General features: G+C 41.5%; 1 protein-coding gene across 1 annotated transcript in view; it reads right to left on the reverse strand.

Annotated features, from left to right (window-relative positions):
• HMCN1 (hemicentin 1) overlaps positions 1-12,218 on the reverse strand; it is a 164,598-nt gene that overhangs the window by 111,522 nt on the left and 40,858 nt on the right. Inside the window, exons 5-10 of the mRNA XM_059478185.1 lie at positions 9,088-9,259; positions 7,836-7,942; positions 5,208-5,328; positions 4,469-4,732; positions 4,067-4,211; positions 377-498 (exon numbers count right to left, since the gene is read on the reverse strand). Of these exons, the coding sequence (XP_059334168.1) occupies positions 377-498; positions 4,067-4,211; positions 4,469-4,732; positions 5,208-5,328; positions 7,836-7,942; positions 9,088-9,259 (931 nt within the window). The remainder of the gene's footprint in view (positions 1-376; positions 499-4,066; positions 4,212-4,468; positions 4,733-5,207; positions 5,329-7,835; positions 7,943-9,087; positions 9,260-12,218) is intronic.

The following is a 12,218-nucleotide window of genomic DNA, read 5'->3' on the forward strand; positions in this document are numbered from 1 at the left end:
TCAGATAACAGATACATACATTGACATTTTAAAGATTTAATACATACAATCATACATACATACGACCAAGTCAACATATAATTGCTACAAAGTGAAATAAAAACAAGAACAGTTGAAATCTAAGATTTAGGTTTTGGATTCTACAGGTCAGATCTATTCTGCAAGTCCAACTGATAGAAGGAACTAAAACAAAACCAAATTTAATATTTAAAACAGGTTTGTTGAATAAACCTCAGCTCACTTGTGGACACGGGTAAGGAAAAAACACAGTAATTAAAAATACATTTAAAACTGGGAATGTATTATATCAGCCCTATGTGCCTGCCTTAGGTGTTGTACCCAAGTCACCCACCCCAGAAGGGCGGCTGGGACGCACCTGACACGTCGAGGAACGTCTGCGCGCGTCCTGTCCCCGCAGTGCTGCTGGCCACGCACTCATAGAAGCCCTCGTCGGACACGGACACCTGGGCAATGTCCCAGCTCATGCTGGATGACTCTCTGCAGGAGAAAAGGGCACCCACTGAATCCTTCAAGGAACCAAGACTTGCACCAGCTTGGTTTCCTGACTGCAGGCATAAGAGAGTTTCACAATCACCAAGAGGCATGACAGACCTTCTGATGAATCAAATTTGGATGTCACTTTATGGATGGTATTTTCTCCTAAGATTTTGCAGAATATCCCACTTGCACATCAAAAACTAAACCTTTAACAAGTCAGCAGTTGTCACAAAATACCCAAATGCAGTGTATTTGCTATCATTCCCTCAGCTGCTTGTGCTCTGTTGTATTTACCACCTGAGATGACACATTCCCTGAAGCCAGCAAGTTTCTGTGCAGAGCCAGTGTGTGGTACCAAACCCATGCCTCTTACCAGCAAAGGCAACAAGGTCTCATCCTCCCACTTGAGCTTCCCAAACTCACAGGTACAGCAATCCAGAGAAGCACTGCAGGTACTATCTAGATCCCAGCAAGGCCAAGGCTGCTGGGCAGTAACACCATGTTGGTATCACACACAATGTGAAAACAAGAAGGGAATAAAATTGTAGCTATGTAGGCTGCTTACATGTGCTTCAAAACAAACATTTTCAGTCTCTCATGATACAAAACCACATTTTATAAACTTCTAGTGCTGCAGACACACAGAGGACAACATAAATGAGCAAACCAGTGGTTCTGCAGTATCCCAGTGCTCCCCATGGCCTGTTGCTATGGCACACAAACAAAACTGATAAGCACCAAAATATCTGTGAGAGCTTTGGCAAGTAATTGCCACATTACAGGAAAACACTACATTAATGACCCCTTTGTTTGTCTGAATAGATTGATTTATCAGCCCTTAAAGGATACGAAGGAACAAGAGACTTGGAATATGCATGGAAGGTCAATGCTGTAGCACCATGAGACAGACAATCCAACCACACCACAAATGAAAACAGTCTACAGTGACCTTAAATGGCTTTCTACTTGTTGCCTCTTACTTCATACTTACTCTAGATAACCTAATATATCATACTTCAAATCTATGACATTTCCCACTTCAATGCTGGCACATGGACATGGCAGCAATCGCCAGCACTAAAGAATAAGGTGGTGTTTCTTCCAAATAATGAGTGAGAAACTCCTTTATTTCATGGAAAGTATGTTAAAAGTGAGGTTAGGCAATCCTGTTCTGCTTCCTTCCTGACTTGTGCTACATGCCATATGTCAAACATGGAAGCCTTGAGAACAGAAGCACAAAGGGAAATGTGCCCAGGGGCATGGAACAGCTTGGCAAAACAAAGACCTGTGGTAGACTATTAAAGAAAAATTTGGAAATCAAACCAACACCAGCAGCAAGGACTAACATAGCTCAGGGCATTTGCTCCACACACGGGCACTGGGTGAGGAGCTGTAACTGCACACAAATCACAGCACACGTCATGGGATAATTCAGTACCTTCCAGCACCACTGCTATCTACCAAATTCATTTTACTGTACATATAATCTGCTGACTGGGCTGTTTGTGTGGGCAGCTGGGCAACTACAAACACTCAAACTCCCCAGCCCAAATGAACCCCCTGGCTCTCAGTCATGCAAAGAGCACGGTGGTGCTTGGGTTGTGTCAGACCTCACCTCCTGGACACCCCAACCATGCTGCTCCAGACCCAGCTGGGAGCTCACAGGCAGAAATGAAATCTATAATTTCACTTCCTAGCACATGGTTTGGAGTGATATATTCTGCATAGTTTACTAGACTTGAATAGGAACCACAAATAGCAGTTGATTATCAGTGAATTTTTTAATTACCATGATTGGTATTTTGATTAACTACATTAATTGCCTTCCTTGTCAGAATTTAATGTCTTATTTTTGCTGGTTCTAATCTCTGCAGGATTGGTGGGATCTGCTATTTCTAATTCAGAATGGACTGCTCAGCTCCCACTGCCCACTGGAATGAGGTGCTCAACTACTGCTCTTGACCTCCTTTATCAGGCTGGTAAAAAGTTCACTGGGATATTGAGCAAAACACAAATTTTCTTACTACGGTACCACAGGATGCAGAAATGTAGAAAGACAAAACTGTTAGAACTTGACAAAAATTTCTTCTTCCTAACCCATGTTCTTAATTTAAAATTATGAATTATTATTGGAGCTGATAGTACCTCTGGAAATAAAGTAAAAAAAATAATTCAGATTTCAAAGTCTGTTCTCCTAATGAACCTTGAGCCTGTAGTCATTCTAAGGGTATTTTCACATGGACAACTGTCACAATAGAAATACAATATTCAACTCATAAACCATTTAGGTTTTAAAATAAATATTAAAACAGTTGAGTGAAGACATCTCAACACCAAAACAAAACTCATTCAATGCAGAGGAATACCACAGTTCAAATCTGCACTGAACAAACCCTGCTGGACAAACCCTGCCTGGAACTTCACTACAAATACGAGGCGAACAAGCCAAGCTGAATTAGATCCTATTTAACTGTGACTAACAATATCTGGCTTGAGATATGTTTTGTTAAATTAAATTGGATGATGTGTTCATTCATCCGCTCTGTAACAGAAAAAAGAAAACCGTGGCTCAATCAGCAGTGCTGGATGTGTGAAGAACAAGGAGAAGTGTGGGGTTTGATACCTAAGGAATGGAAAACATTACACAGCAGCCCACGTATGCGCTGTGCTGGGGCTGACTGTGTGTCAGTGGCACCTCATTAAAACCCAAACCACACCAAGCTGCAGCATTTCCCACTGCCAGCAGTGCACAAGGGAGCTGCAGGATGTGCTCACTTGGGTATGCTGTACCTGCTGGGGAATGCAGAGTTTAGCCTACAGTGTGCTCCTGAGGTGCTCTGGGCTGCACAGGAGGCTGCTGACAGTGTTTCCTAGGGCACACTTCCCTTTTGGTTTTAACAAACAGAATCAAAAGGGGCACTTTATGAGTATTTTAACTAATTAACCTTTTCTTTATTATTATTCTCTCACCCTACAAAGAAAGGGCAAACAATTCTTTTTCTATACAGAAATCTGAAGAGCCTTCTGGTGTATCCCACATAAATTTTGCTATTTTGAGAGATTTTCTGAAGATGAAGGTTTCTAGGGCAAGTCATAGGACATACTTCTAGGGCCTCCATGAAAGGCATTAAAAATCAAACAAATTAATGTATGCCCAGTCATCTACATATCACTGGGGCCAGAGTGAGGAGTGTTTTAATAAACAAAGCTAGTTACCAATTTTGCATAATATTTAAAAATATAAATTAAAACCATTTGCCTTCTAGACTTTTAGATCCAGTTTATCATAACTTCAGAGCACACATTTGAGGGGAATTTAGGCCAGAACCTTATAAATCCCATCACATGCAGAGTGTACATCCTCCTCTATACATCATATATAGATATATCTCTCTGTATATAAATATTATCAATATCTCCATAAAATACAGCTTTCCTGATGAAGAGCACCAAAAATAATAGACTAGAAGCAGCAGGATGTAGACAGCACATAGCAGTAAAAAATAATAGAATTCATAAGCTATAAATAGGAAATGAAGCAGCATTGTGAAAAAAGGTCACTACTTACTTGAAGAACTGATCCACTCCCAGTTTGACTCCATTTTTAGTAAATCTCTGAGTAAAAGGTATAAGGCTGTCAACGTGGCAAGGAACAGAGCCTGGCTGTAAATAATATCCTGGAGTCTTCATGGGCATTGTAACTTTGGGGGCATCTGAAGAAAGAAAACATTCCCCAGAAAGTATATTAACAGCTACTCACAAACATCCCATCCTTTCCTTTTGTTAATAGGAAGCTCAATTTCTGATAAATCTCCACTTAGTGGGTATTGACCATTACGAACTAGAGACACAACTTTGGAAGGAAACAGCACAGAAAGTACTTACATAAGTTATAAAAGCATACAAGACCTCAATTTCAACTGACACAGATGAGACAAATGAACAGTCAATTCAAGTTAAAGTCACTTACCAGGAATAATATTAGAAAACAAAACACTTGAAACTCTCTGAAAAAGATAACCATCCTTGTCATAGCCCGTAATTTTAACAAAAAAAGCTTCATCTGGTGGAATGAAGTCAGAAATATTCCATAGTCCATAGGGCTTTCTGTCAGGATAGTATCTCACAGGCAAGGTCTTAAGGAGCTCCCCTGTAATACTCAGAAGTTCCAGACGGTCTACTCTAGCTGGAAGCAGGATCCCTGTGGTATTCAGCAGCATGAAGGTAGGAATCCCTAGAAAAACAGAAACACACTATTTTAAGTGCTAAAGAAAACAGATAATTAAAACATGAGAGATTAAATTCCATCTGCATAGCTCACTACCCCATGAATGCAGCATTCAGCTCCAGCCTTTACCTACTGAGTAGGGAAAGACTAAATTGTGCTCAGCTGAGCTCTGCTTATTAGCCATGAGGAGACACAGCTGGGGAGAGTTTAAATTACTGATTTCCAACAGGTGTTTCTGAAAAAGCAGCTTCTTTATTAACTCCTCACCATGCCTCTAGGTCAAAGCCTTTTTCAGAAGCTCCAAAAATAACAGAAACAGCACTGGATTCTGAGGCATCGTTAAGAATATCTGTATTTATGTCACACAAAGCCCCTTCCCAGGAACCAACCCACAGCATCCCCAGAATTATCACAAAGCTCATCATAGAGCTGTACTCGATTCTGGGGGCCTGAAGGTATTTAACATGAAGTGGAAACAAACCTTGCACTGGCCTGCTGGATGTTTTCTTGAAGTCCAGGGTGGGCTTTCTGGAGAAGCCAGCCCTGAAGTCGATGGTGCTGAGCCCCGTGATGCGCACAGAGTGCCTCCCGCTGCTCGAGGTCTGCAAAACAGGCAGCACATGGAACCAGCACTGCAGGCACTGCACAGAGCTGAGCCAGCCCTGAGCTCAGGGACTGGCTCCAGCATGGCTCACAGCAGCACAGCCTTATGGCTAAGTGGTAAGGAAAAGCACCTTGAAAAAAGCTTTGCTTTCACACCCAGCCCTACAACTGTGGTGTCAGCAAAGACAGCCAGTTTGTCTTGGAAGGAAATCACACCAACAAATCCACAACTCCTTGCCTGCAATGACACTGGTCTGGGAGTTAGGACCTGACCATTACAAACTCCACTAGAAAATGGTGAGTGAATCAGAACTCAACAGAAAAATCTATGCATTAAAGGTGCTTCTCTTCCCTGGCCAAGGGGGAACAGAGGATGCACAGGTACCTCTGTTCTGTACCCTTGTACCCTCAACTGGTCATTCTGCTCCAATCAGCAAAAAACAAATCAGAACAACTCCCACCCATCCATCACCCTTGAACAGCCTGAGCTTCGTGCTCTGAAGAGTACAGCTGCTTTGATGCACATCTTTTATCTTAAAGAAGACAAATCAAAGTAATTATAAGTTAGTTCCTATGATTCTATGCAGAGAAAGAAAGGCCAGGTGCTACTTGCCAAAGGTGCACAGGAACCCCTGGTTTTTCCTCCTCACCTACTTCTACACCCTTCACATGTCTGGAAGCTTCCACTGAGCTTTCCCTGGAGTTTTACTCGATCCATTCTCAAATTCCTGTAACTCTCTGGGAGAGGTTACTCCAGAGTAACCCCCTCTGCCACTGCTGCAAATTAAACAGTTGTTTCTGCTAACTAACAGCCTTTGGACAGGCATTAGACACCATGACAAATCCATGTCTATGTGATTAAAACATATTTCCTTCTATTTAGTTATCCTTTCACCTCAGAAATAGACCCACTAAAACCTTTTTTTATATAAGCCAGCTGTTAACAATATAAAGAAATATTTAATTGTGCCAAACATCTCAAGGTATCAAGCGTTAATTGCCAGTTAAATTTTCATTAGATAAATTCAGTGATAAAATTCTGGTTTTATAGCTTGGTGCATCTGTATAAGGAGTTTATGGTGTGAATAAAATTTTCACAAAGCTTAAGTCTTAAAATGTTTGTGTAAATAAACCAAGCCAGTTACCAAAGCTAAGTAAACAATCCACAGAAGAACATACTGGGAAATCATTTCTCTTTATGAATTACTCAGACCTTTGGATATTTGCAAGTTTTAAGGCCAGAATAACCTTATAAAATTTTACCATTTCCTAATAACAATAAACACATCTCTCACTGTAACGTCTAGGAGCTGAAGGTGTTTAGGCAAACACAAGGAATTAGTTTTATCACACAGGACTGCTTTCCAATTATTATCTTTAGGTCTCTTCTCATTATTTGTAGTTGAACATGGATTACAGAGACTGTCCATTAGTGTTTCCCCTACCAGGTTGGATGAGTATAATCAAAAGTGCAAATACATATTTGTGAAAGATGCTTTCCTGTCTTGCAAACAACATCAAAAAATTGCCCTCACCCTGTAAGTCTCCAGCAAGTGACAGAAGTGAATCCTAAAGCACTGATTTGTAGGAAAAGGTCTCAGGACTCAATGTGGATCACATTACTATGCCCAGCAGGACCTAAACCTTTTTCACTTTTAATAGCCCACCAGGTTGTCTCTGTACTGGTTTTCAGCACTTTTGGTCATAGAACTGTGGAACTGGAAATGATCTTAAAAAGTCACCCAGTGCCACCCCTGCCATGGGCAGGGACACCTTCCACTATCCCAAGGTGCTCCAAGCCCCATCCAACCTGGCCTTGGACACTCCAGGGATCCAGGGGCAGCCACAGCTTCTGTGGGCACCCTGTGCCAGGGCCTGCCCACCCTCACAGGGAACAATTCCTTCCCAATAGCCCATCCAGCCCTCCCCTCTGGCAGTTAAAAACCTTTCCCTCTTGTCCCATATATCTGCCCATATAAAAAGTCCCTGTCCCTCGTTTGATAAGCCCCCAGTCCTAGACAGACATTCAAACAATTCTCCCCAGAGCTGCTGAGCTCAACATGCTTTTGTAGCCACAGTTCTGCAGCAGGATCAACAGCTTCCCCCAGGGCTGTGTGTGAATTAATGGTCCTTTTCAAAGCACCTCTGTGCTTAGGGCAGGGACAATGCACAGCAGGATCCATTCAACACTGCCTATAAAGTGCCTCACCCGGGTCCTTTCCCCTCCAAAAATGACCATAGAGTATTTACACTGCTACAATGGAATAGTTCAGTCAGAAAGGATCTACACCAGTAGGATTGTTTCCACATCTATTTAGGAAAGCTGGGATCATGCAGCTTTACCTACATAAAGAGGTATACAACAATATTAAATACAAGATCACAGGACATTTACTGTAACACAGACTCAGCTATAAGTATCTATGACAAATAACACAGCAAATCATTATACAACCCCCTTAATATGCTACAGGACAATCATACAGAAGTTCTGCAACAACTTTACCTTAATTGTCCATGTTCCAGGCTCTGGATCTTTGACATTTACTACCTTTGCAGAGTTTTGGATATTTAGCAATTCATTCAGTCCTGATGCCTTACTGAGCTGCTTGCCTGAAAAAACAGGAACCAAATAGAGAATGGAGTAAACACAGCATTGCTTTTAAAAAACAGAGAGTAATACATTTGGTTTGGACCCATGTATTTCTATACTTGACTTATTACTTCGCAATCAATGACATTTACAACAGTCAAAATTCCCTATAATTCTCTGACAGAGTACTGAAAATGTTCATTTATATGTGGGTGGTTGTGTGCAGGAATTGGCCCTCTAGAGAGGGATTTTGCTCCCTAAAGGCTGACCCTGAAGAATCATCAGCCCTAAACTCATCTGGCTCTTTCACAGCACTAAAGGGAAAGAAGAAGTGGAGATGGGATGTCCCAGTGCCCATTTTCAAAACCTACAAGGTTTGCCTTGAGTAATTTCAGTGAACCCCTGTGGATTTAGATGCATGGAGCTGATTTATGAAAAAGGCCAAAAAGAGGTGGGGTCACCGCTTCAGGGAAGCCTGACACTTGCACCCAGGACTGTGTGTTGTCATGGCTTGAACACAGACATTGAGCAAATCTCTTTCCTGTAAACAAGAATGCCTCAGTGCAGGACAGACCAGACCAAAGCACATTGCAGGGAACCCATCCTGGGCATAAAATATTTCCCAGCTACTCAAGCAATATCCTTAGGCAAAAGTCATTCAGAGAATACAAAATATGATCCAAATTTATTTCTGGAGTGCTGTTCCAAGTTCCTAGGGCATCAACTTAATAATAAACAACAGATTTGTTCAAAATAGCTTCAATTACAGATTAGCTCCAAGTCTGTCACTGCATTCCCCATCACACACTGCTCAGCTGGAGACGGGCAGGGGAGACAGGTTTGGTTCTGAATGTTCTCAGTTCAAAAAAGCTAGACCATGGCTGAACTTTCCTCACATAAAACCCAACCAGCATGTACAAGCCTTAAATGATGGTTCAGGGAATATAAAAACAGATGAAAGACTCAAGTGTCCAGTAATCCAGAATGAAAGGACAAACAATAACAAAGAAGATGGAAGTGAGATGAAGTAGACAGAATAAGGAAATTTTCCAGTTTCCTCCAAGTGAAAAAAACCCATGGAATATTGGAAAAAAAAATAAAATACCAGAAGGGATATTTCCTTCCCTTTTTCCACTATCACAAAAGAAAGTATAAAGTACTTCACCTAGAGGATTATGAATCTCCATTGCTGGTGAAGGACCACTCAAGGACACTGTAACTTCCTTCAGACTGGGATCAAAAGGGATCTGCCAAGTATTTACAGCCATGGACAGATGGTCTGTAGACAAGAGATGCACTTTGGAGGCTTGAACTGCTTCTTCAACCCATTTTAACACCTAGAAGAGAAAAGAACAGTTGTTACCATACTGTCAGCAGTACTGGCTGTTGAAATCTTTTCTGCTGAAATGCCTCTCTCTACTATCTTGTAGAGATTCCATATTGATTTATTTTTTAAAATGTGAATATTTAAAGGAAGTGCAACTTTAATAGAAGATACTAGCAAAGCCATGGTCAGCATGGTGTGTAAAGGAGTACACTAGCACACCTGGATATATCTCTACACAACAACCACAAGTAAATTTTAAAAGGAATTAGGGATACAAACCTGTGGACATTTCTGTTCATCAATTATTATTTGCATGAAGCAACAAGGAAAATAGTCTTATCCAGATGTACTGAGTAATTGCTATCTCTGGACTTCTCCAGGTTTTTTTCCCCTAAAACACCTAATACAAGTTACTGTTAGGCACAGCACAGAGGTGGGATTGGAGGGGAACACAGCTTTGGATAGTATGTCCCTGCAGGGCACAGAGGCTCCCATAGCAGGGACAGGACAGCAGCCCATGGGAGAACCCACAGTGAAGGAAAGGAAGGGTGTGAAGAGGCAGAGCAGCCAAGAGAAACCTGTATGTACTGACCACAAACCCATTCCTGATGGCACTGGGGGAGGGAGAAGGAATCAGGGTAAGAGTTGAGTTGGGCAAGTGGAGGCAAAGTGGACCTGTCTTTGCTTCCCACTGCCTGAAGGAATAATTGAATATCTATTTTAATTGGCAACAAAATAATTTTCCTTAAGCCAACTTTGTCTTGTCCTCAACAACAACTGGTGACTTCCCTGCCTTTATCTCAAGCTTCCTCAACCCATTCCTCCTTTGCAAGGGATGAGTGAGTGGCTGAGAGAGAGCCTGACAACCAGCCAAGGGAAACCCACCACAACCAACCCAGCCTCCCCAGAAACACACCTGGTTTGTCAAACTATATGATTTTGCATCACCTCTGTACATCATAGAGCTGCAGCATATTTTTAAAATCCCACTGAAGTAATATTGGGTTTGTGTAGCCATGTGCATGTGACTCACAGTAATACTGAACCATGGTTTAAAGCTGCAGTTGACCATGGTGGCTTGGGAAACATTTTGTAAAGGAGAGCTGTCTTTTGGTTATGTCAGTTCAAGACTTTGAAACCAGCAAGAAACTAAGATCAAGTGTCACCTGTCAGTACTGGGGGTCTCCAGGGCAAGTCCTTCAACCTAGGACCCAATTCAACACATTGCCCAAAAGAACCTCATTCCCCTGGTTTATTCTGCATTACTTGCCTACTTTATCATTTAAGAAATAGAAATATGCCATAGGTTTGTGTGTGAGATGACTTTGGGATAGAAACTAGATTCCAGCCTCCTACAGAAGTGTACTTGTTCTCATAAGTAACAGTATGAATGCCCAGCAACCTTTGTGGAAGGAAATAAGTTTAAATAAACGTCATTGAAAACACATTTGAAATGGTGGGGGCAGGTTTTCATCAATCATTGCCCTTCCCCTCTTAGGAATGTCCCACCTGAGCTGTGCTGAGTGCTCCCAGCACAGGGTGAGACAGCACTGACCAGGTGTCCCCTCACCAAGGGTGTGCACAAGCGAGCTGCTTGGGCATGTTTGCAAAACAACATACCAAAAAATCACAGTAAAACTGCCCGTGCTGCTCAAGGCGCGGCAGCAACGTGGCCCAAGAGAGAACTGGGGTTTGTGCAACAGCTGGTGACACCAGCTAGGGAGCAACTTGTGTTTGCTTTAGACAAAGCCTGGAACAGGAATCAAGGCTTCAAAAAGATCCAACTCATTTAAGTTCTACTTTAGAAATTACACATCTGGGCCCAAAAATGCTTCCAAAGGAATTTCAATGTTCTACTCCCAGTGAGATGAACACGACACTTTTTTGTATGAGGTATATGGAAAAGTTCCCATTTAATTCCAGGATATCATCTCCACAGGTAAGTTTTTAAATGAATTGTAAAATTAAATGAACCCATACGAACTTCAGTTTCTGAGAGTTTTTCAAGATCAAAACTGAAAATAGAAGGCAACAGAACAACCCAGCTGTCTGCAGTCTGGCAGCAGCTTGCTTGTGTAAGTTCAATAGGCAATTCTGGGAGATCCATTTCCCAACCCTGTCATTCCAAAGAGCTTTGCAATAATGCTGTAACACTGGTTTAGAAGTAGGTTTTTTCTCCTCTGAGACCTTTACAGAAAGCCCCCAAAAGAACAGCAGCTTTTGTTGTTCTGCCAAAATGTGACGTGATGAATTTTATTAGAGGGGGAAGGGCAAATAGAGCAATGATTTATAACTTTTCCCCAGAAAATTTGCTCTTGCAACCTGCCCTGCTGTCAGGTCATTTCTTGGAATGCATAGTGAAACCTGGAAAATCTGTGGAGTATGGCCTCTATTCCCATTTGTTTATTCTGGGACTCAAGAATATTTCTCAAGCAGTCAAAGCAACGGGATTTCAGATTAACCGTTTCATTGCTGAAATAAATTTAGGTTCATACTTACACCCAAAGAGGAGAAATGTTCTAATAATGTTTTCAAATGCACATAAAAATATATAACTGAGATAGTGCATGAGAGAACATTACTGTAAAAATAAACCATGAATTATATATATAACATATATGAAAACCAGACGACTGAAAAGTTTTAGTGTTGGATCTCAAGCTCTTCAAAGTTTGGAACCACAAGAACTAAGCCTGTCCACTTTCAAAAGCCCTTCTGCAGTTGCTTTATGACAAAAGCCTTAGGTACATGATCATGGTTTATTTTTTCCAGAGACTCCAAATTCCATAGAAAATAGAGAAAGACCAGCTGTAACTGTTTTTCCTTACTTTGTTTGGTATTCACTGTACATTATGTATCTTCAGAATAGAATCATTCAGCTGCTTCTCCCATGAAACCTTTCTCCTCCTTTTTCTATGAAAATGGATAATGCCTGTTTGGGACCAGGGAGAAGAAAAGGCAAAAAACAG

This window comes from Ammospiza nelsoni, chromosome 9 (genome assembly GCF_027579445.1).
Source record: "Ammospiza nelsoni isolate bAmmNel1 chromosome 9, bAmmNel1.pri, whole genome shotgun sequence".
NCBI lineage: Eukaryota > Metazoa > Chordata > Aves > Passeriformes > Passerellidae > Ammospiza > Ammospiza nelsoni.